The sequence below is a fragment of the Nipponia nippon genome, unplaced genomic scaffold, assembly GCF_047370975.1.
Source record: "Nipponia nippon isolate SJK-2023a ecotype South Korea unplaced genomic scaffold, ASM4737097v1 scaffold_1, whole genome shotgun sequence".
NCBI lineage: Eukaryota > Metazoa > Chordata > Aves > Pelecaniformes > Threskiornithidae > Nipponia > Nipponia nippon.
In genome coordinates this window covers 79,439,166-79,463,168 of record NW_028262290.1, presented here as the reverse complement: position 1 = coordinate 79,463,168, position 24,003 = coordinate 79,439,166, and the positions used below count along the sequence as shown (strand labels likewise).

General features: G+C 40.9%; 1 protein-coding gene across 3 annotated transcripts; it reads left to right on the top strand.

Moving 5' to 3' along the window:
* Nucleotides 1-752: 752 nt before the first annotated feature.
* LOC148057436 (uncharacterized) lies at nt 753-23,775 on the top strand. 3 transcript variants are annotated; one of them, XR_015705465.1, is made up of 4 exons: nt 753-962; nt 14,921-15,206; nt 17,624-17,787; nt 21,678-23,775. XR_015705465.1 is itself a non-coding variant. In XM_087760844.1 (3 exons), exons 1-3 carry the CDS (start codon nt 776-778, stop codon nt 16,211-16,213), a joined length of 525 nt encoding a protein of 174 aa, XP_087616970.1. In that variant the 5' UTR covers nt 753-775; the 3' UTR covers nt 16,214-16,530. The 3 variants fall into 3 exon arrangements, 1 of the variants encoding a protein (XP_087616970.1); XR_015705466.1 differs by having other exon boundaries at nt 21,681-21,697; XM_087760844.1 differs by lacking the exons at nt 17,624-17,787; nt 21,678-23,775 and adding an exon at nt 16,162-16,530.
* The last annotated feature ends 228 nt before the right edge of the window (nt 23,776-24,003 follow it).

Below are 24,003 nucleotides of genomic sequence, written 5' to 3'. Positions count from 1 at the left end.
GGTTGACCAGGACTGCTGATAAATGATGGAAAGTGGCTTGGCAAGCTCCTCTGCCAGCTCCCTCAGTACCCTTGGGTGGATCCCATCTGGCCCCATAGACTTGTGGGCATCCAGGTGGAGTAGCAGGTCAGTGACTGTTACCTCTTCAATTATTAGGGATTCATTCTGCTTCCCATCTCCATCTCCCAGCTCAGGGGGCTGAATACCCTGAGGATGACCAGTCTGAGTGAGGCAAAGAAGGCATGAAGTACCTCAGCCTTCTCCTCATCCTTTGTGGCAATGTTTCCCTCCGCATCCAACAAAGGAGGGAGATTCTTCTTGGCCCTCCTTTTGTCACTGATATATTTGTAAAAACATTTTTGGTTATCTTTAACTGCAGTGGCCAGTTCAAGTTCTAGCTGGGCTTTTGCCTTTCTAATTTTCTCCCTGCATAACCTCACAACATCCTTGTAGTCCCCCTGAGTCGCCTGCCCCTTCTTCCAAAGGCAGTAGGCTCTCCTTTTTTTCCTGAGTTCCAGCCAAAGCTCCCTGTTCAGCCAGGCCGGTCTTCTTCCTCGCCTGCTTGACTTGCGGCACACGGGGATGGCCTGCTCCTGCGCCTTTAAGACTTCCTTCTTGAATAACATCCAGCCTTCCTTTGCCCTTCAGGACTGCCTCCCAAGGGACTCTGTTAACCAGACTCCTAAACAGGCCAAAGTCCGCCTTTCTAAAGTCCAGGGTAGCGGTTTTGCTGACGCCCTTCCTTACTTCTCCAAGAATTGAAAACTATCATGCCATGGTCACTGAGCCCAAGACAGCCTCTGACCACCACATAGCCCACCAGGCCTTCTCTGTTCGTAAACAGCAGGCCCAGCAGGGCACCTTCCCGCTTACCAGCTGCGTCAGGAAGTTATCTCCCACACACTCCAGGAACCTCCGAGACTGCTTTCTCTCTGCTGTGTTGTATTTCCAGCAGAGATCTGGTAAGTTGAAGTCTCCCATGAGACCTTACATGGTTTGCATTACCTGGAGCCTGATGGCTAATCTGCGCATAGCCTCTTGTGAACTGCACTGACTCTGCGCTGACATCAGTGGGTCCTGGACTTCTCATTTCAAAACTACAGCTGTTGCTAAGATCTCGTCAGGCAAAAGCAGCCACATTTGCTCCCCTGTTTCTGGAATTTGGAGGTGACATTGCTTGTGACTTTGCAGAATGGATTTGTCTGACGTGACTCTCTCATCTGCATGTGGGCTGAAGCCCTACAATGCTTGTGCTACCTGTACACTCTCTTGCTTTTCTTGGGTGAGGACAGTGACTAGGATGCCAAGATAAACTTTTTTTGCTGTTTGGTTTTATTGCCAACATTGCAGAATATGTTCTTTAGCTTTAAGTCAGTCGCAAATTGTTTTGTTTTCACCTTCTTTGGTACTCTCTGTAAAGACAGACAATACTGTTCATATGTCTGTAAAACAGATCTGCAGTTAAGTGAAAATAGTAAAACCACCAGAATTAAAAATGGAAGGCACCCTCTGGTTCATTCGTGTTGGCAGCTGCTGTTTGCGGACCCAGAGCAAGTGGCTGCTTTCAGTCTCCCAGGTGTCCTCCAGGCTTCTGGAGAGATTCAGCTTTCCTGGAGATTTTAAGTGCTTCTTCCTGCTTTCCAGGCTGTTTCTCTAGGTGGTTTTTTTTGTTGTTTGTTTGGGTTTTTTCCCCCCTAGTTCAGTGCTCACTGGAGAGACTTGACAGAGATGAGCTGCCCGAAGTGTTTCAGTTGTACCTGAGCGTTGTACAGAGGAGTGACCCACCACCATGAGGGCCACACGTGTTTAGCACTTGTTCCCCTGCTGCTGGGGCCACTACTATCACTGATAAGCTTTTTTTGCTACTGCAAATACACAGAAGGACTTGCAGGAAAGTCTTCTGCCTCTTTACTTTAAAAACATGCTTTTTTTTTAGTTTTTGTCCCTTTTTTCCAGCAGGACAAACTTTTGCAGTATGTCACAGATACAAACGCTGCACCCCTTCCAGAGAAACCCCATTTGTTTCCATTTAAAGAAGGTGCTATTGCTCCTTTTCTTTACATTTGCAGCTACAGCCCCCTTTCTTGTCAAAACAGAAGGATTCTGTGGTAGCACAAGAGCTTGAAGTGGCTGATGCCTAAAAAGGTAGAACAGCCTCTCCTCTTGACGTCTGATGGAGAGACGAGATAAATAAAACAGACCCATGGAGCATGTCTTATTTTAATGTATCTGTGGGGATATTTTTCCTCTTCTTCCTTTATGCTGTGCTCTATTTTTTAAGCCAGTTAATTTATTGTTCACAAGTGAGGAAGATTAGGTCATTGAGGAACTGCCGGTTTAATTTAATTTCCCCCAGTTTCTGGATAGGAATGCAATGTTTTATTTGTGACTTCTGAAATTTGAACTGGGCCCTTACTGCTGTCAGTCAGGTCCTGGCACAAGGGTTGCGCATAGATACCACAAAACAAGAATGTTGCAGATGCGGTATATCCTGTAATCCAAGGCATCTGCATTTACAAAGAGCCACAAGGACGTGTGGACTGTCTTGTTGCATTATCTAGGTATGAACTGACACAAAAGCATGTTAGATTGCCCAGGAATTTTGGATGCTGACTAGGGTAGAAGAGTACTTTTATAACATAAAGCATTTCATATTTAGCAGGTTTTGTAATGCATTTTCCCCTAGCAGAATAGAAGACAGTTTCTGAAATTGCTTAGTTTTGCTCCAACTGCTCAGATTTTGCAGAAATGGTAATAGTTTGTTGAGGCTACAGGGGTACATGTCTTCCAGAAACATCAGTAGCAATTAAAATCTCTCTAAATCAACGTTCCAGCAAAACATTTCTTATAGTTGTGACTTCACATGGAAGTAATATGGTAGGTGAGTTTTCAGTCATTCTCTTTTAATTTAGCGATTCAGCACTAGGAATGGCTCTTGGCAACATTACGGTGCAGTAACTTCTAAAGCCCCACATCAAGAGCCTCCCATAGTATAATATCCATGTTTAATAAAAGGGTCATGGAGAGGAGGAAAACCAGAACAGCAAAACATGTATAAATCTTCAAGGCTTTATTAAACTAGAAACTCAAAGTTTAAAAAAAGGTCTCTTTCATGCAATGGCTAGAAGTGCCATCTTAAAACTTGTCTTATTAAATACGAGAGTAGATGCAATCTAGAATCAGAGAGAAAATAGCACTAACCCCTTATAACTTCTATTAATTTGGCTATTGAAAGCCTGGGTTTTCTATCAAGGTAAAAAGTTGTAAAAATTAGTGTATTAATACAAAACCATGCACATTGTCACAACCTGGCATTCATTCCTGTTTTGCAATTATAAAATGTTTTCCAACCATCAGATTGAGGACTTCACTTGTGCTACTGGAGCTATTACTGGTCATGTTTTATTGTCTATCAGTAGCATGGAGCTGAACCCTGGCAGTATGGGTCCTCAAGCTGCTCTAATATAAAAGCAAAAGAAAAACAGCTCCATACAGCGGCAGATAATAAGAAAGAGCAAAAGTTGACAGACATGACCATTGGAGAGATATAGACTCAAGAAAATGTTTACATGAAGGAAGCTTACAATTACACCTGCTTAATGATGTCCATCAACTTTCTTGTGAGCTAAAATCTGTGCGTTGAAGGAACTGAACACAGCAACCTTTCCTGAATTCATAATTGCCACAGTTAAGGAAGCAGAAGTAAACGCATTTGCATTTATGGAAGTTACCTTCCACCGCCTGCCCTTTAAAGTCTTTGCCCTTGTAGAAAGTGACAGCAATACACTGCCAATTAATTCCCTTCTTCCACATGGGCAAGAGAATAACTGTGCCAGAAAACAAACCAACCAACCCAAGTCATACTGTGATTAACGAATTATTCACAGAAAGAATCTCTTCCTGTCTTCAGGTATTAGCTGACAAATATTCCTCTTGATGTTACCCTAATTGGTGGATAGGCTCATATCTGGGCTGGATGACCTACTTAACTCCATGTCATTCACAATGATTTCCATGAATTTGGAATATGCAAAACAATTTATATTTTTTGTTTACATTTTGCTGATTATGGAATAAATAAATTGTCCCCTTGCCTACATTTTATAGACTGATGATAGTGAGATCTCCCAATTACTTTTTACTATATTACGTATTAAGAATATATGAAATGCCTGATGGGTTTGGAATAACAGTCTACCTCTTAGAGGTGGCACATGGCTGCCACTAACTGCAGCCCACCCTCCTCGTACCCCCCAGCATTCGGGAGTGTGTGTAAGAGATGTTAGAGGGTACACAACCTTGCTTGTTCCCTTTAACGCGCGTGCGTGGACCTGCAGACCCTGAATTTGACTACTCCCCTCTCCCCTTTGGACCTGCTGACAGCGTCTGCCTCCACAACATCCCACAGCAGCAAACCCCAGATGCTCACCACCCACAGCCCAGAGAGATGCTTTCATTTCTGTTTTAAACCAGTCTCCTACTAGTTTCCTTGAGCACCCCCAGTGCCAGTACTTCATGGGATCTGGTTAACATCCCAGTTCTGCATTTGCTTCATCTGCTGCCTTTGTGATTTTGTAAACCTCAGTCGTATCCCCCATCCATCTCCTCTACTCACTGAAGAGCCACAGCCTCTTTAGTCGTTCCTTATGAAGCAACCCCTGCATCCCTTTGATCACTGCAGTTTTTCTCTGTACCTTCTCTAACACCACCATGTCCTTCTTGAAATGTGGCATTCTCAATAGTTTTCCTGACGATGTCCAGGGCCTTGTTGGTTTCTCGGTCTGCCATTGCACAGCAGGTCAGTGATTTTGGAAAGCAGTCAGCAATGGCTCCAAGATCTCTTTCCTGAGTTGTAGTTGTCTGTCCTGAGTTGCAACAATATTTTACTTTCTCTTATCATATCTTCTCTTAATACTCTTTCCAGTAATAGCCATGGTCATTTGCAACTCCCTTCACACAGGCAGCAGCTCCAGCTCTCTGATCTCCCGTTGCCCTTCTCAAGCCAACCGCTTCTATTTCATTTATGTTCCTTTTGAAATGAAGTAATAAAGTCTGACTGGGCTACCCAAGGCAAGGAGAGCAAGACATGTGGCATTTCTGCAATATTTTTTATATTGCACTCTTCATTTTTCTTTGTATAGTCTAACTTCCCAATCAGAAATTTCATTTGGTATAGAAACTATATGTTGTTTGACATACAGAGTATGCCTTAAGTACCTTCTTCTTTTTATGGTTCAAAATGATTCCCAGTTTTTGAAGAAATTTCAGCATATCCAGAAACAATGGAGTATTGTATTCTTCGGGTGTTACCAAATGATAAATTTTTGTAGGGTTTGACATTCTTCACAAGCATTTCCAAATGTGGAACAACATATTGTGCTCTCTTACTCATTTCCATTCCTCTTCCAAAACAATCAAGACCTCAGTCAGGTCTATTGGGACCAGCTGCATACATGTCCATGTATTTCTACCTTGTTCTTTATCTGTAGAAGTGTTTTTGTACATGCTAGGGCTTCTTGCAAGCACTATACCACTTATCACAGGACTTATCCTTTCAAACACTCAGGTGCTGGAACAGGTGCATGAAAGCTATGAGCAGGCTTCAATAATTATTGACCCAAAGAAGCTCCTGCCTGGCCCAGCTACACTGTGTATATCAAGAGAGAGTAGGAATATGCAAAAGTGATTCAAAAAAAGAATGCAAAGTGTGCCTAGAAACAATTTTTTATCTAAACAAGTAAGAAACATTTTTAAGGGCTAGGGAGCCACAGCCATTTTTGGAAGATGGAAGTAAAAAGGGGTTGCAAAAACACACAGAATATTGCCAGGAGAAAAAGAGAGAGAAGAATTCATTTGAGTCTTAGAAATCATGGTCTGCAGTGAACTTTAATTATTGTTTCCAAGGAAGATTGAAAGCAATAAAAGCGCTGCTAAAAGATAACCTGAAAAGCAAATCAAAGGTGTCTGGGGTTTTGCTGTTTCTTTTTGTTCTTCTGTAAAGCTTTGTAATTTCTTATCATACATATAGAGTATATCACATATTTGTGTATTATATATTGTATATTGCATATTTACATAAATATAACAGCATTCATATATATAATATTTTCTAATTATATATTCATAATATACATGTTATAAAATATTAAAAAAATATGCAAAGTTTTCCTTTAGATCACAGTCTTGCAAGAGGTGCTAAGCAAGAGAGCTTTTCTATCTATCTATCTACTTCAGGAGAAAAAGTTATGAGGAGGGCAGTTTGACCAAGTACACAGATGAAGAGACCAAAGGCCATTTTAGTCAAGAGGATCAGGTTCATGTCTCACACATCAAATTTAGCCAAATACAGTCCTGAAGATATCTGGGACTATGGTCGAACTTCATACTCTTGCAGGCTCCCTGACACCCGTTTCTTGCTAATACTGAAACAGCATCCAGAATATCAACATAACTTTCTACTTTGAGTTGTTTTACAAACCCTAGTGAGGAAAATCCTTTCTCTGCTAGTCTTTCCACACCACAAGATTTTTCTCCAAACTTGACTTCCACTCGTCAGCTGCTCTTCTGCATGAAGAAGGAACCTCTGAGTGGAGGCAATACTGATAGCCTTGCTTTCCCTAAACAGCAACTGCCAAAAAAACCACCCCTCTAAAATGAGTTGCCAGCTGGACTTTTCTTTTGATCTGGGGCTGCTCTTTGATTAGCAGTTGGCCTTCCTTCCCCAGCTTGCCTGTGGCACCTTCAAACATCTGTTGCATTAAAGGGGTCACATCGTGGAGCATACTGGGGATTGGCCTTAAGCCCCACTATCTCTTAAAGAAGAAAGATTGCCTGGCCTATTACAGGGACAAAAGGTGTTTTCATATATATTTTAGATGATTTTAGGAAGCTTTTTTTTAAAATCAGTTTTCTGGGGAAGAAGCAAAGCATGAGTATTTTAGCCAAGTATAGGCCCTTTAGCTGTAGATGAACAAATCAATGCTCCTGGCAGCTATGAGAATGCATGTAACCACATCTCCTATTCACTTCCAGGGAAGTTGCTTGTCTAGACTTTCATTCAGTGCCATGAAAAAGCAAGGCAAACGGCACTGCTGTGTCTCAGTTCTCTTCTGCACATTTATCATGTCTTCATTCTTAGAGAATAAACCAAGGCATTGCATATGATGTTTGTTGACAGAGCAACAGCTCCTGTACCATTAGATGCTTTCTAATAGCTTGTCTAGGCTAGCTACTGGGCTGCGTGTCTTCCATCTGGCAACTGACTGGCTTCAAGGGAAGGCTTGCAATTTGTAAGACCTTGGACTACCACTCCACATTTTCCCGTCAGCTGGAGTAGCTGAATAACTCTGGTAGGCAGGTTCATTTGGATGCCACCTGTGGAGAAAGCAGTTGTAGGCACTGGTGCAAGCATTTCAGGAGGCAGAGCCCAGTCCCAGCTGTGACGGATGCCTCAGAGCACAAAATGTGTTACTGTCTCTTGAGACACTTCTCTGCTGTAGATTTGGACATATGGAGCAACAGATTGGTGGAAAGGGAAACTGGTTAAGTTAGTCTGTAAGTTTACTGGCATTAACTTTAATCAGTCTTCTTGAACGATGATTAACATATTTGCAGTTGAAAGGGTACAGTTTCAGGTTTACTTTCAAGTGAAGTGTCATTGTTTTGTGATCTCTGGACAGATTGTTATATAGGAATGTTTTTGCAGGCTGCTAGTAAGCAAATGTCATTACTGCTAAGCATTCTGCCTGGGTGATGTTTAGCATAATTTCTCTTTAAAGTGCTCTGTGGTTGTAGGCCTACTTGTTAGAAAGATGTCATCTTTCTGTGCTCCTGAGAAAAACAAATGAATAAAAAATAAAAAATGTCTTTCAGCAGTGCAAATAATATTTAGCCCCATAATGCTATGAAGGAGACCGAAGCCAAGAACAAGATCTGGCAATGCAGATTCCAGGACACCAAGATGTGACTAATATGGCTCTCAAGCGTGTCCCCTTTTGCTTGTTAATGTTTGAGTTATGCCTACACTGCTCTTCATAGTAAATTTTAGGACCATGTATCAAGCAATAAACATCCAGCTCTTAATAGTGTCAAACGTACAGTTAAACCAAATGAGTAACATCAAGCTCTTTCTAAATAACCTCAGTTTTGCAAGAAAATACCTATCTTTTACCACTAATGCAAAGTAGAAATGAACAGAGCACAGGCAGTCATTAATAAGAAAAAACTAGTCCCATCTCTCAGGATTCCTTTTATATATTTTTTTTTCATCTGGGATATTGTCTTCCATATCTGCTTGTAGCATGATCATCTTGTTTGGAAATTAAAATTCAAAACTATAAGCATATACTTAACTATAGCTACAATGACGAAGCAAATAACCTGGCTAGTGAGAAAGGGAAATCAGACATGATCTAAAAAATGCTGTACAGTACTGTCTCATGTGCATATGCATCTGTGCCATGGAGCCACAATAAGTTATGTACTGCTGTAAGTCTAAAGGTTATTCCCCTTATGACCAGGTGGCAGAGTCCTGTGCATTTGCAAAAGAGGACCTGTCTCTGTCTCCCACTGCTGCTGTGAAGTGGCTCTTACATGCAGCAGCAGCAGGCATGAAGCTGCATGTGTTTATACCTTTACGACTCTAATAGCATGTTGGGCTGGTGAGCAGTGGTCCTGGTTTCCACTGGGATAGAGTTAATTTTCTTCCTAGTAGCTGGTACAGTGCTGTGTTAAACCACAAGACCACCAAATGATGCATGGACCTTTTCTGATTAGAGTGATTTACTAGGAGCTGTGTACAAACAGTACATGTAAAGTGTAGATTGAAAGGAGTGAGGGAAAAGGTGAAGAAATGTTTTTATGTATTTACATATTTACGTATTTACGTAATTTGGTGCATGTTTGCCATCATGCAAGAGGGACAAGGATACACTGTGCATATGTACTATAGTAGACAGAATACAAATGGCCTAGTAGGTTTATGAAGCCAACCTATAACAGTGATTTTCTTTCATCTCAAATCATGAGTCCCAACTCATGATCAAGGATCTTGGCTCTCACTGAAAAATTAAAAGCTGCCATTCAGTATAGTACATTGGAAAAAGGAGAGCAATGTAGGGTCACAGTTCTTCCCCAACATGACTGGGTATTTGAAGTTTTTATGAAATGTATTTGCAGTTGCAGAAGAGCATAACTGCAGGATGTTTGGAAACAATCTAAGCCTTCAAAATAATGATCAAAGGAATGAAATTAAAAAATACCTGAAGAGCATCCAAGATACGGAAATCTTTGTTATCTGGCTGATCCCACTCGTATGTATGAAGTAACCTACCCAGGTCCTGGATAGATCTCCTGAGAGGTGTTAAGCAGGAGGACTTCCCTCTGAACACACAGCAACTCAAACATCTGAAGATTTGATTCTCTGAATACAGCCTACAAACAGCTGACAGAGACCTGCTTAAAAATGGGACAGGAAAGAAGTGCCTGGAGTCAGGAGTTCTTCATTGATCCACAAAGCAGAGAGAATATGAATGGCATAATATCCAGAAGCAATCGGAATATCTATTTTCTTAATGCTGAGCAACTACCTATATAAGCTGCTGTTGAAATAATGTGTTTCAAATTTGAAACTGCCTAATTAGGTTATGAAGAGACCCCATGTGGCATGCCATTTGGTTATCTTTATATATGCCTTTTAAACATGAAGGAGTTGGGCTTGGAAAGATTATGCTGCATTTTGAGTAGTTTACCTTTCGGTAAACATTACATAAAATAATTTGCAGAGTCCACAGAGACTGCATATTACACAGTGCATAAGACGAAGAAATGGATACCATTTAAAACAATGAAGGAAAGTGTAGAGAGCTGATCTGAAAATAACAGGAATTTATTTTGCTTTTACATTACCTATTCCAAATTGCAGAAGAGGGAAGAAGCAAAGTGAAAATTCTGAGGAATTAAATAACTGAGTGGTGTGTGAGATGAAAAAGACTACATGCCCTTGTAAAATTAAAATCTCAGTATTGTTTGTAAGCCTCTGGTGTGCTAACCTGTATATTTGCATGAAGAGAAGAGAAGAGAAGAGAAGAGAAGAGAAGAGAAGAGAAGAGAAGAGAAGAGAAGAGAAGAGAAGAGAAGAGAAGAGAAGAGAAGAGAAGAGAAGAGAAGAGAAGAGAAGAGAAGAGAAGAGAAGAGAAGAGAAGAGAAGAGAAGAGAAGAGAAGAGAAGAGAAGAGGAGCAAGTTTACATATTAACATCACTTCTCAGGAATACTAGTGGCGTGGAAAAGATATTTTGGTAATATTAATAGGGCTGACGTTAGAGACAGGAGACACCAGATGATGGACAGATTCCTATCCTCTGAGGGGGGACTGTGCAGTGCATGGTCTGGCTGGAGGAAGCTTGTGTAGGGTTGTCCTTTCAGATACCCCGACATCGGAGCTGTAGGACAGAGCAGTAAGACCACCGTGGCCTTTCACAGCAAGTGTGGTTTTCAGATAACCTCTCTGGAGTACTTCAGAGGATTCAGGTTCACATGCTGAAGAGTTAGGCAGGAAGCATATTAAGAGTTTCTTCTTCTTTTCTTGAATATTGAGGTCTTCTGCTGAGGATCCTGGAGAAAGCTTTGAGAAAAACAAATAGCGTAATACAGCCTCTTAGGTTGTCCTGTGTTCCCAGAAGTGACTGCTCTCCTCAGTAGTGTACAAGCCAGGTACCTTTAAAACAGAGAGTTGAATTCAGGCAACAAACTATGCTTTTTTGTGTCCTGCTTTTTAGTGCTTCCTCAGGGAAGCTTCACAGGCTGCTGAGAAGTGCAGTCACTTCTGGGAACGAAGGCTTTTTCTTTGTTTGTAATGCCTGGCCTTCAGACCTAGGTTTTAATCACAAGCACTAAATCCTTTCTCGGTGTCAGTTGCAATCAAAGCCTTCTACATCTCCATTCTCAGTGCCATTGCAAGCTCTGGCAACCGAATAAACTGGAATTTTCTGGGATAACCTTCAGGTCTGTTTGACTGGGTTTCATCATGAATTACCTAGGAGCATTTAAAGAAAACTTTCCCTCTTAGATATTTTTCCTTCTCCAGTTAAAGGCATCAATTGTTGCAGACAGCCAGTAGGTAAAGCCAATTTGCACAAAACGGAAAGTCTGGGACAAACTGGAGGATTTACCACATAAGTGTGAGGCAGCTATGTGCTTGCTGTCTTGACAGCCTTGCCCAACTTCCAACAGGAATCCTGGCTTGAATAATCGGTTAGTGTTGTCTACATACAAAAAGGATTTGAAAATCTACATGAAGTTAGCGTCAACATGCACTTCCATCCAAGGCTGCGGGTGAAAGAGCTAAGCTGCGACATCGAGTGGGCCCCTGAAGTGAAGTGCAGCCTGAAAAGAACAAATGGGACATTCTGCAGTTGCACTTTGCAGTTCTGGAGAAAAGTGATATGACCACTTGGAGATCAGATATAAACATAAAGTTAGCCTTAAGACCTTTGTCCTGTGCACTGAGGTGTTGAGAATATAGTCATTTATGACTAAAGAATGCTCAAAAATGTCTTCAATGTAAAAATTGCCTCAAAATAGGGAAACTTCATGATAAAAAAGTTCTAGCCCCCTGATGCTACTGGTGGTTCACTGGAAGGACTACTCATGTTTCTTTTCTTATGTTTATGTTTGCATTTTAAAAGTTATAGGCAGGTGTTCACAAAACGCATTCACAGGAAGGGTGTTATTGCAGCTGCAAGGTCAAGCCAGTCTAAGTCAGCAAGAGCCAGAATGCGCTGTCACCTTAGCTTGTACCACTGTGTCGATGTGTTTATCTACATGTGCAACTGCCTGGGAACCCAATTTTCCATTATGTGGGAAATCACATATTTTACCAAAAAAAAAGTCTTCTGCACTGGATAGAAAACAGCAACAAAATTTGGTCTCCCTGGAATAGAGGGGGAGGTTACGCTTATTTGATCAGAACGAAGGGAGCTCTCTGCACTGTACACGGTTTTATGTTTTCTATATCTGTATCTTCATATCTATATTCTGGGTTGTGACACCCTGCTTTGAAAGCTTCATTCATGGTGCCTGCGATGGAAAGAGACAAGAAGAATTAAAAAGAGGGGGGAAAAAGACAGAAGAAACTTTAGGCAGCAGCAGCTGTGCTAGGTTGAAACTCAGTAGCTCCTCCATTCTTTACAAAGTGGGACTGTCAGTAACACCTTGCTGTTGACATTGGGCAACAGTAAAAAGCCAAAATGAAGAGCTAGAGCACTGTAGGGAACAGTGCTTCTACTGCTCGCATTAACAATCAGAGCATGTAGCTGGACTCCTTCTCTTGCCAGAGACTAGGCAATAAATGAAATTTCAAGGGTCTGATGAGCAAAAATTCCAAGGTCACTCAACCTGAGTAGGATAAATGATAATAAGCTTTGCTATAAATAGCAATTCAGTGACCTGTTGTTGCAATTTTGGGTGAGTTATCAGTGATGAATTTTCAAGTATTCTCCATTAAGAATATTACACACCATGTTGAATTTCAGTCTGTAGAGGTTGCAGCTTTTTCTTCCTCAGACACAGGGGTGAGACACATCCCATCAAACTGCAGCCATTTATGAGGCATCTACTTTAAGGTAGCTATTTAGGCTTCCTCTGTAATAAAGAGGGATTTATCTTAGTATTGGATGAATTGACTTCTGGAGGTGCTTATTTTCTTTTCTGTTGACTGTGAAGGGAGCTTACATGACAGTCCTTAAACCAAGCATCTGTCTTTTAGGGCAATAAAGCATAAATTCCATGATTATATTTAGTGATATCTAGTGTCAGTATAGGCACTAGTCATCACCTTCCATCTCACCCTACAGGGTTAATAAAATAAAGGACAATACTTATGTGAGATATAGACATTTAAAACACAAATGTTGCTAAATTCACATGGGAAGAAAAGGACAGGATGATGGCAAACACCTGGCAAACAAGAAGGCATTCAAGTGAGCTTGCAAAGCACCACTGAGTGGAGGCAGCCATGGGAGCTGGTTCTCCTTTCCTCCATTAGGAAGGGTCAGGAGGTTATGTTCGTGTGGGTCGTCATTTGTAGTGTTAACTACAGATACAAGTGACACAACAGGCAACCCTTCATGTCCAGCAATCTACAAGACTTTAAAAATTGTCTTAAAAAGAAAAGTAAAACCCTAGTATAGTCTCATGATTCCAGGAGCTGAGGCTTTAAAAATAAGACTTCTGAGGGGAAAAAAGCAAGAAAAAAAACCACAACAACATGACAGATGACAGCCTTGACTGCTGCCTCTCATTAATCTCAGGAATGTCAAGGCTTGACCCTTCTCTCATGATAATATACGTCAATGTAATTCCACTGTAGTCCTCTTCATCTTTCTTCAAAAAAAATGAGGGGACGGTTTACATTATCAGCAGTATGGGCCTTCTTCTTCTATTGATTACAAGTTTTGCATCTCAGCAACCACAATTAATTGAGTGTAAATATTCCTAACTTTTTACAGTGCAAGCAAGAAGAAACTGATAAACATGATGATTTATTCTTTGTCACTCAGAAACTATTTAAGTAAGGCATATTCTCTATTGGGTTCTCAGTGATACGGTATGAACATGAACTTGCATTGTTTAATATCAATTTGTTGCTAAACAAAGCCTCTTCTGACTTCAGTGTGACTCATGAATAGCAAATTAATCAAATTTGGAGCTGTTTGTTTGGTCTTTAAAATGATTTAATCAGACATATCTCATTTAGAATGTAATTTAATAACAGAGGTAAAGTGACAGTTAACACTGAAAGAATCATGCTTCAGCATGAAGCAGATTGTTTAGATCAATTAGCTTATGAAGCCAACATGCAGTATATAAAAATGCAGGCCTATCACCCTACTCTTTTTGGATCAATAGCTTCAACAAATTCCTAATAACATGTTCCGAAAAAGCATATATGAAAAAAAAAATCAAAACAAAACAGAAGTTTCTTATAATTTTGATTTGTGAAAATAAATGTGGATTTGATGATACACAATTTTAATACATAGTGTATCAAAAAGTCAGTATGGGTCAGATTAATACTAATTTACAAAATCTGAATCACTGATGTCACTGGAACTACTCTGGTTCATTCTCATGATGGATGTATCCCTAGACATGTGAATGCATTGTAGAATAGGAAAGTGCAACATGAAAGTCATCCTCTGTGGAGAAAAGGCTTGATAAGCAAAGTCATGAGTAATACCTTGTCAGTGCCCTAACTCCATAAGGAAAGGATTGCACTTGTTTAAGAGGAGGACGAAGACACCCTGCCACTACTGTAACGTTGTCACAGGAAGAGAAAGGAGACAGGTGATAAGAAGATTTGGGTTTCCCAACAACCGTTGTCATCACCTTCTAAAATATATGCTTTAAAAGTGCACTACAATTAGTACAGGAAAGGTGAAAATAATGAAGAAAAGCCGTCACTTGTATGTCCACATTGAAAAGATTCAGCTCTATAAAAACCTCCATGTTTCAGGAGGCAGAAAAAAAGGAGTCAGTTGGGATACAATGTAAGGTATTTTTTCAGGTTATAATTTTTATTACATAATTTAGGGTTTGCATTCATCACTCTTCAGCTGAGAGATGTAAACTCTTGCTGGGTACCCAAACAAGAACTTTATGATGAGTTAATCAGGCATACATTAAAGAATGTACTAAAATCTGTAGTGGATCTCCCCTTGATATAAGGTGATGTTTACATGAGGAATCATCACCGTCTCAGCTCTCCCATATTCCCTACCTGTCACTCCTGTGCTAACCTCACCCTCCCTGGCCTCCCACCACATGTTCAGCATCATATCATGCTCCTCACCCTGCCACAAAATGCCCTCAGCTCTGCAAACTCTCTCATACATCTCACTAATATTGCCCTTCTTCCTTCAGGTCCACTACTAGCCTTTGTTTCGGCAGACCCTGAGACAAATGGAAGCACAAATCAGGATGCTTCCCTGCTAAAGACGTGCTCTGTACGTGGTTGTTTTATAAATGCAGAAAGCCGAGAGGCACTGGCATCATGTATAGCTGACAGGATACTGGCTCTTGGCTCCATCTGTATTTACAGAGACATAAAGAGGACTGCAGTGGGTCAAGCCAAGCATCCGTCTAGTCCAGGATCCTCAGTTCAGCAGCAGCCAACAGCAAATGTACATGGAAGAGTCTATAAAGTAAGGTAACGTACAAGAAGGGCAATATTTTCTTAAAGTTTTCTCCTAGCTGTAGCCCTGTAAATACAATCTTTGAGGACAACAAGTAAAAGGCCACAGGCTTTAGCTGTGGCAGCAATTGCCTACTGGCCACGTGCCTGCTGCATCCCTGCATTTTCTTTGCTCTGGGAGGGCCCGAGGCAGGGGGCTGGCACCCCTGCATAGTCACTGCGGGACAAACAGCCCCTCCAGGGTATGGGAGGGCAGCATGCAGCTCCCAAACTTTGCCTGGGAAGCAGGGAGAAGGAGGTAGGCTGTGATAAAACATTATACAAAAATACCCCCAAACAGACCCAAGGCTGAGGAGAAAGGGACCCCTGCCACAGTCATCACACTGCTCACAGCAAAGACCTCGGGACACTGATGACTTGTTGCAACCCCACTCCATTTTCCATGAGGGAGACTCAGGCCTTGACCTTAGCACCAAGAGGGACCTTGGAAGGTCCTTCAGAGCATCAGAGAAAAGGAGGAGATATCAATAAATCTTCTTGTAAAACAATTTTAACTGTATTACTAATGAGGTTTCTCTATATTAAATTTGGACTCAGAGTGCATGTTATTGTAAATGCACTAGTAATTTGGACTATTAGACTGTTAAAACATTAATAGGGCTGATGCTAAACTGTGTTCCCTTTTGCCAATAACAAGGTTTTGAGTGTAAATAGATTCTGAGTGTAAACAGCTTCCAGTAAATTGCCATCCCTCTAGGGAATTCCTGAACCAGAACTGGTGTCTCTATAGTTAGTAGCTGTGAATGGACTGTTTCTACCATGATTTTGTCCAGTCACTTTTTAAACCTACGCAGATCACTCCTCTTGCAAGGCTGGGCATACATCATACGTTATCTCACAGGAACTAGTGAGATGAACAAGGGCTTTGGGGCACGTGCATTTTGTAAACCTGCTCTGCTTTACATTACAGAAAAACGGGAATCCCCATATTCTCATTAAGCTTCGCAGAAACTTCTCCCTAATTGTGAAGATGTGTGAGAACAAATGACTGTGCATATTATTACAGTATCCACATCAACATCTTCCTAGTGTCCAAAAAGCTTTACCTATGCTGTTCTCCAGCTGTGTGGAAGGGTGGATTTTGGTTTTGTAATGTACCTACTATTGGTAGCTGAAGTGTGCTTACTTAAGCGGCTCGTAGGCAGTGCTTCACCTTGATATGCTGAAGCAAAGAGGTGGGCTTTCAACAGAATCTGGAATTCCTAAAGGAGGAAACAATATTTGAGATACCTGGCCTTGGCGTTCGGCCTTGGCGTTCACCCTTGGCTTACAAAAACTACAGAACAGCACAAGAAAAATCTGTCAGATCAGCTAAACCCAAAAAACAAACCAGCTCAGGACTCACTGGGGACTCTTTCCTGCGTTTGTACACTGCAAGCCACAGCTTCACATCCACAGGTTTGTTTGCTGATGATATTGTTTCTTCCCGCCTTATAAATGAGTCAGGCATGACTGTTAGAATATCCAAACATGAATTGTGACTTCAGTAATTTGCCACTGAGTTGTGCCTCTGCCCTAGGCAATATGTATACACTCTCAAAGGCAGTGAATGAAATAAAACTGTCACAAAATCTTGCCTGTAGTTCTTTATTAAACAGTCTGTGGGAACTTCTCTGCCTGTGCAGCAAGCAGCAGGGGCAGAGACTCAGGACACTTCATTAAAAGCATTATGAATGTGTCTGTTTTCCCTGGGAGGCTGAAGAATATTATTTTCTGAAAACTCCACTTTATTCATTACTGGAAAAAAAAAAAAACACACCAGTTTTAACAATTATAGGAAGATAGTTATGTTGTGGTAGTACTCAGCTAGAACTTAGGAGAATAGCATTTATCTAATAGCTCATCTTTCCCAATTCTAAGCAACGTTCAGTGAATCCCAGCATAGCTCCCTATCTCAGTTTTCCACTATATATAGTCCCTTTCTTCCATTCTTTGTCTGCCCTAGGCTGCCCATTCATTACGGCAATGACTCACTCTTACTATGGGTAGCAACAGACATGGTAGTGAAAGATGTTTTGCCACTGCTAAATGTTATCATTATGCAAAAAAAACCAACAGTGTTTAGTCAGTCTTGTTCAATATAACAACAATAATCAGAAGGCCTATATTAACTTTTCTGTTTGGGGAAGGCAGAAATGTTGTTGTATATGTCCTCATTTCAGGAAAGCACCCTTATTTTGGGCAACCTGTGCCTAAAGCACCTAAAGTAGAAGGTAAAATTGAAAAGTGAACTGTTGGAACTGTTCCTTATCAGGAAAAATGTAATACAGTTCTTCTGGGAAATTAATATTGTGCTTGTATCTTGTGTGGATAGATAATTTAGAATGGCTTTGCGACTGCTGATGGTACAAAAACTCTCATTTGTACTACAGGCTGGTGAGCAGATCAAAGAATCATAATCATGTTGGTGGGAAGGGACCTCTAAAGGCTATCTAGGCCAACATGCCACCCAAAGCAAAAGTATCACCGATACAATATCAGGAATGGCTCTGCCAGGCCAGTTCTTGAATATCTTCGAGGTTTCTCACGTTCCCAGGTAAGCTGCTCCTGTGCTGCACTGACCTCTTAGTGAAGAAGTTTTTCCTCAAGTCCCATCTGAACCTCCCAAGACACAACTGGTGTCCTTTGCACCTCACTGTATCATCCGCAACTGCTGTGCACAATTCGGCTCCCCCATCTTTGTGACTTTCCCTGACGTAGCTGTTGGCAGCTGTTACATGGCCCCTTACTTTCCTCTCCTCCAGACTACACAAGCCCAGCTCTCTCTAACTGCAGGCCCCTGACCATCCTGGATAGTGAAAGGCTGTCAGTACCACAGCTTTATTTGATTCTCCTAAATTAATGAAAAGACCTCCTAGTGAAACCTAGGTGAGAAAAATAAACAAACCCAACCAACCAGAAAACAACCTGAGTGAGTTTTTTAAGCTTTTGTGGAATAATCTCTCTCACACAAAATCAAGAGGGATTTTTTTTTTTTTTTCATATGAAAGACGCATTATGTTGAACTTTAATTTTTTTGCAAAACTCTGAACAACCAAGCACCTTCACAGTACTGTCTCCTGTAATAACTGAAACTGCAGTTTGCATTTTAATGGTTTTTGGTAGCATTGAAACAGTGCATCAATTGCTATTTGCATATTAAGTGCAACAAGCAAATCTCTGCCTAGCACAGCAGTACAACTATGCATTATACAGGATTCAGCACCTACATAATATGTATCAAAAGACATATTTGCATGCAGGCAACGAACCACATAATATAGGTTAAAAAAGTGGTAAACTCCAAAAGAACTGTGAGATAACAGATTCAAGAATGCCCAGAAATGACCGAGTCAATTCCAACATTGGTTTAGTGATCTGGAGCCATCCTGATATACCTTAACAGTACACCTCCTTCCATCCGCAGCAGACACAGGCTCTATTCCTGCTCAGCACAAGCACATCTACTGCAGTAACTTCATGTACTTGGTTGGACTCTGTGGCAAACCTGAGCACAATGTCTGCTGTTTCTGCAGTATTTTCACATTTTTTGCAAGACCTCTGCAATAATTGACAGTATACTGCAGCTGTAAAACTATTTTTTGTGTGTGTGTTTGTTAGATTTGCTGCCTTGCAGCTCCACGTGTGTTACCTTTGTAAATTTTCACAGGTTACCCTCTGAACTATGTCTGTCACCGTTTTTCTTCTGAGATGTTCTTGTCACATGGCATCTACTCTTTCCAGACAGGCATGTGATGATCAGTTCCCTGGAAAAAGCTGTGCTCTGTTCTTTTGACTGTTTGATCTTTATCTGGGATAGCCAAAGGTATTCAATTAGATAGACCATTTGGGTTAGATCTTTAATGCCATGGGGGCAACATGCCATTTTTTCTTCCCTAAAGAGGAGCATGTAGAGTACAAGCTGGCCTGCTGCTCCAAGGCAGTACATAAGCAATGCATACTTACTTATGTATTCTTAATACATTAATTATTAATGTATTATTAATGCTTCAGAAAGCTCTTTGTCATTGACTGCAAGTATATCATTTCAAATACCCTGATCCAGTCACGGGAGCTGCAGGCCCCAGTGTGCACTGCAGGGATGGTAAAGCTAGACTGAGGGTGCATCCCTGTCACCACCTTGTAGTTTAACCAGGAGAAATGAAGGTTTGGCGTTCTTGGAAGCTCTTTACCACAGGGAAGCCTCTGGCAGTACCATACCGCCACGATAAACGGCAGGGCACAGCACCCGAGGTCACTGTATCCATCCCCTGCTTTTCTCTTCATGTTGGCATGTAGAAGCATTGCACTCTCTTGTCCAGTACCGATCCTGCAATGCTGCCCAGCTTCCCATCTTCAAATAGCTAGTTATGCAGGGTTGCTCACTTTAGCCATCCTTGCAAGAATATTGTGCCTTCTGTACTGTTATTTCATATTCATTTCTTCATGAACAATCTTCTCTATAAAAATCTGTCTGATTAAATGAAAAGTAGTGTGTTGGGGGATTTCAAAAGCTGCTCTTTCTAGCTATGTGCCTTGAGTAGTTTGGTTTTCTCCAGTTGTGAAACATGGTTCTCCATTTCTGGGAAGGGTAGAAAACATAGCTTTCTTTTTAAGGATTGCTGAATCTGTATAAAGTAAACACAAACCATTACTAAGACAAAAAGAAAAAGGAAAAGGTAGTGTTAGATAGTCTCTCTGTTAATGAAGACCCTGTTGAAACCAAGATACAGTTTGTTCTCATTGGAGACTGTCCAGTTTCCAATATGGAGGAAATGCCCTGGGACATCTAACAAATGGTTTCTAGTGCTTTCATCTTTTTTGAAAATTCCCACTGAAAAAGTGGAGGAAGACTGCGAGCTGAGATTTCGTAATCCCTGTGTGAGGAAATCTTACCAAAGCAGTGCATTTTTGCTAGGAGGGAAAAGAAAGGGGAGAGAACCTGTTAAATGAAGTGAAAGCAGGAGGGTGGATTTATATTGTAAGACTTTTGAATTTTGTTTTCTAATGCAGAACTTCATCTGCTGTTCAACACAACAAAATAATTTCCTCTGGTCTTGGTGAAATCCAGAAACGATGGCAACCTGCTGCCTCCTGCTGCTTTACTTCAATGGCAGTTTAAAACAGCAACTCCCTTTCACGAAAGCTATCTTTTATCTCTGAGGGGAGGAGGAAATAAGCTCATTAGCACATTTTCTTTGTACACTAGGGATGCTCTTCTGTGTCAGTCCAGGATCTGGGGAGAGGCACTGTACGGTTGCTGGGACCTCAGGGTTGTCCAGTTCCATTTTTCCTTCCCTTGTGATTAGGAAATAGTCTTAAAAGTGAGGATACAACAGGTCAAAAAGGGCAGAATGACAGAAGAAGGGCTTTGTGTTCAGCCTGTGAGAGCTTTATTGCACACAAGATTTGGAGATTATTTATTTGCTATTAGTTTGACCTTTTTACCTTGCTTTTCTTGTGTTCATGACTTTCTCTTCAGCCTGACAGATCTTAATGTCGATTACTAGGATTTTTTCCTCTGAATTTTACTACCAAGCTAAACAACCTGCATTGAAAAAGTATACTGATGTTAATGATAATCCAGCTGGAAAGCATTCCCTAAAGGAAGAAAAGGCATGAGGAACAGGACTTCATAAAAACTGGAGGCTTCTGTATTTTTCATGCAGAGTTTTTTTCCTAAGATGGTGAAAAATGTTGGCTTACAGTAACATCCCCCCATGCCCCAATAACCTTAGCAGGTCTGGGATTGTGAATTCTTTAAATGGGTATCACAGTCATCTTACCCCTTTCCTGGGCAATAAAGCACCAGAGTGCTCGGTTCCTTTTCTCACAGAAGGATATGTTGGGGGCTCTTTCTAACTCCATAAATTTCCTCTAGTCTGGCTGTAATTCCGTGAATTATTGGCTAGGGGCAAATTATTGAAGCTCATCATGACAACATTGTTCATCACATTAAACAGTGTTGCTGAGGGGGGAAAAAAGTTGTATTTCCAAGACAATGCACCTGCAGAGAATTAGCTTATAAATGAATAACAAACATGTGGCTGAAAACATTAATGGAGAAACATGATTTTAAGAAGAACTTGGGGTTTTTTGCAAGAAACTTTAAATGCCTCCTCTGTGTGATCTTAGAAGTTAAAATATTTGGCAGTCCAAAGATACAACGCTACACTTTGTGCCACGGGAAGCAAATTGCTCAGGCATTTTTCCCTCTTGCATGCTGTTTGATGGTTCTCCTCCCTGTCATTTTGTCACTGACACTAGCATTGCACAAATAAATCATCATGGCTGGTGATTCTTTTCCACTCCCACAGAAAAAGTAGGAGCATGTAACTACCTGCCCAAAAGGGGCAACAATCTCTGTGCTATTTATATATCCTTGCTTCAAGTATTGTTAACTATATTCTTCAAGTTTATGATGATTATTTTATATTTATACTACAGTAGCAGTAAAAGATACCAGCATGTTGCTGCCAGACCCTCAGAAGTATTATTTGGATGTCTAACTCCTGGGCCTCGGTTGCTGTGCAGTGCCTGAAGTGAGAGGAGAAGGCTGTGTGCAGATGGAAGAGGCAGTCAAGCATCGAACTACAGTGTTTCCTATAGCACCCTTGATTCCCATGTTGCAGCTTTTGGGAAGCATGGGGTGAGTAAAGAAGGAGCCTGCAGGAATAAAAAGAAGGGATGAGCCAGTGGAATGGTGCCATGGAGAAATGTACTTTATTCCCCAACCTCCTGCTGGAGAATTCCTATATGATGCTCATTATTAAACTTTCCAGAGTAATTGGTTCCTTGGTACCCAAAACCAAGCACAGAAAGGGCTGGGTTTGCTGAAGTGTTGATCTCTGAGAACTGTGACTGAGAAATCTTGGGGCTGTGCAATGAACTGCTGCGAGAAAACAAGGAAGAAGAAAGTGATGAAACTCTGCCAGTGAGTTTCACGGTCATTCCTGAATGCAGAAGAATGCAAACAGAGGACTTTTTGTGGAAGTGTCTGGAAAGCAGTGTGGTCTGGAAACATCTGGGAGGCAATAAATCTTTCTGATCATCTTTCTGTGTCTTATACCCCAGACCTCTAAAGGGATCCAGCCAGGATTGGATCTTCTGTGCCAGGTCCTCTCTTTCTCAGCCCCATCCTCACCTTCTTGTCTTCTGGGTGCATCCTTACTTTCTCCTCACCACCTTCATTTATTCCCCATTGCCTCCTCTCACCTACTGCCTCCTACTTCTCTTTAATCTTTCTCCTGCAATGTTATTTACACTCTACTCCACACCTTTCCTCTCTCCACATCTCAACTTGTATTATTTCCTCCATTTCTTTCTTTCCCCGGCATCAGTAGAGTAGCATCAAATTCAGTAATTGTCAGGAAAGTTTTGATCATTCCCTGAATCCCCATTATGTGCAGTCCCCTTGCTGAGATAAATCAACCTCAATTGACTTAAATTTTCTTCTTTCTGTGGGAACATGTAGTATGCCTGATATCCAGGCGTCTAACCTGAATCTTTCCTCCTGAGTTTAAACCTATTACTTTATCCCCCGCCTATTACGGACATAGAGAAGAGCTTATTCACTTGCTTTTAGCAGCAACATCTTTACACAGCCGAAGATGGTTATTATGCCTCTTCTTGACATTTTCTCCTCTAGATTAAATAACCTCAAATGACTTAACTTTTCCCTGTAGGTGATGTTTTACAGTGCTCTCATTGTTCTCTCTGAAATGCTTTTTTGCACACCCTTTTCAAAGCATGTCACCAAAAGTGGACATAGTCCTCCTGTGGAGACCCTGGCAATGCTGACTGCAGTGGAATTCAGTCTTTTAAGCTATAATCCCTTCTTTCTCTACCTATATATAGAGATATAAGAATAGAAAATGTCTTTCAGTATAGTGGGTTTAGTGCTGCTTTTTTTTTTTTTTAGCAATAACATGACACTGCTGACTTATGTTTTTCACTATAAAATCTTTTTTTTTTTTTTTTTTTTCCTGCAGAATGGTTTCTTGCTAGTTTTTGCTCCTCCTCTGTTTACATAAAGGACTGTTCCTGCCTAAGTGTATTACTTCTTATTACTGAATGGTACCCTGTCTTCTTTGCAGAATGTTCCTCCAATTTAACAAAATTATCCGGAATCCTAAGCTTGCTCTCTAAGGTCCTTCCTAGTTTGACACCATCTGCAGATGCAGTAGTCATATTTTCCCTTCCATTGCTTCCACTGTCCCACTTTCTGTTCCCAAACGTCCAGATCCAGATTATTCATGAAAATATTAAAAAACACTGTATACAGATCAACCCTTAGTGGAACACTGCTTGACATATTTTCTTCCATTTTGACAGTGAATTATTATTACAATAGTGTCTCATTTTCTAGACAGTTTTTCCCCCGTATAAAATTAATTCATGTAGTAGTCCATGTTTCTTTAACTTACTTATAGACTGTAATGGAAGGCAATGTCTTTCTAAAGTCGAGATATATGAAATCAGATACTTCTTCCATATACACAAGACCTGTAATTCTGGCATAAAATAAAAACCGATTGGGAAGTCAGTGTTGGGTGTGCCACCTCACCTCATTATCTTCGAGGTGCTTACGTGCAGTTTGCTTGATTATTTGTTCTGCTGTTTATCTGCGAGTGAACTCTCTTTGTTACCTATGTGTTAGCATAGGTGTTTACCATAGCCTTTCTTTGTAGAATCAGTATTTCTAACAGACACAGTTAGTATCAATGCATGCCATTTCTTGCAGACAAACCCACAAAAACAATGGAGAGACAAC

Bases quoted from the DNA above. Each gene is read 5' to 3' on its own strand.
- LOC148057436 (XM_087760844.1), top strand. From the start codon at position 776: ATGGTCACTGAGCCCAAGACAGCCTCTGACCACCACATAGCCCACCAG. The intron at 963-14,920 runs GTAAGTTGAAGT...TTCTTCCTTCAG, and splicing joins GTATTTCCAGCAGAGATCTG to GTCCACTACTAGCCTTTGTT. The intron at 15,207-16,161 runs GTAACGTACAAG...TTTACATTACAG, and splicing joins GGAAGAGTCTATAAAGTAAG to AAAAACGGGAATCCCCATAT.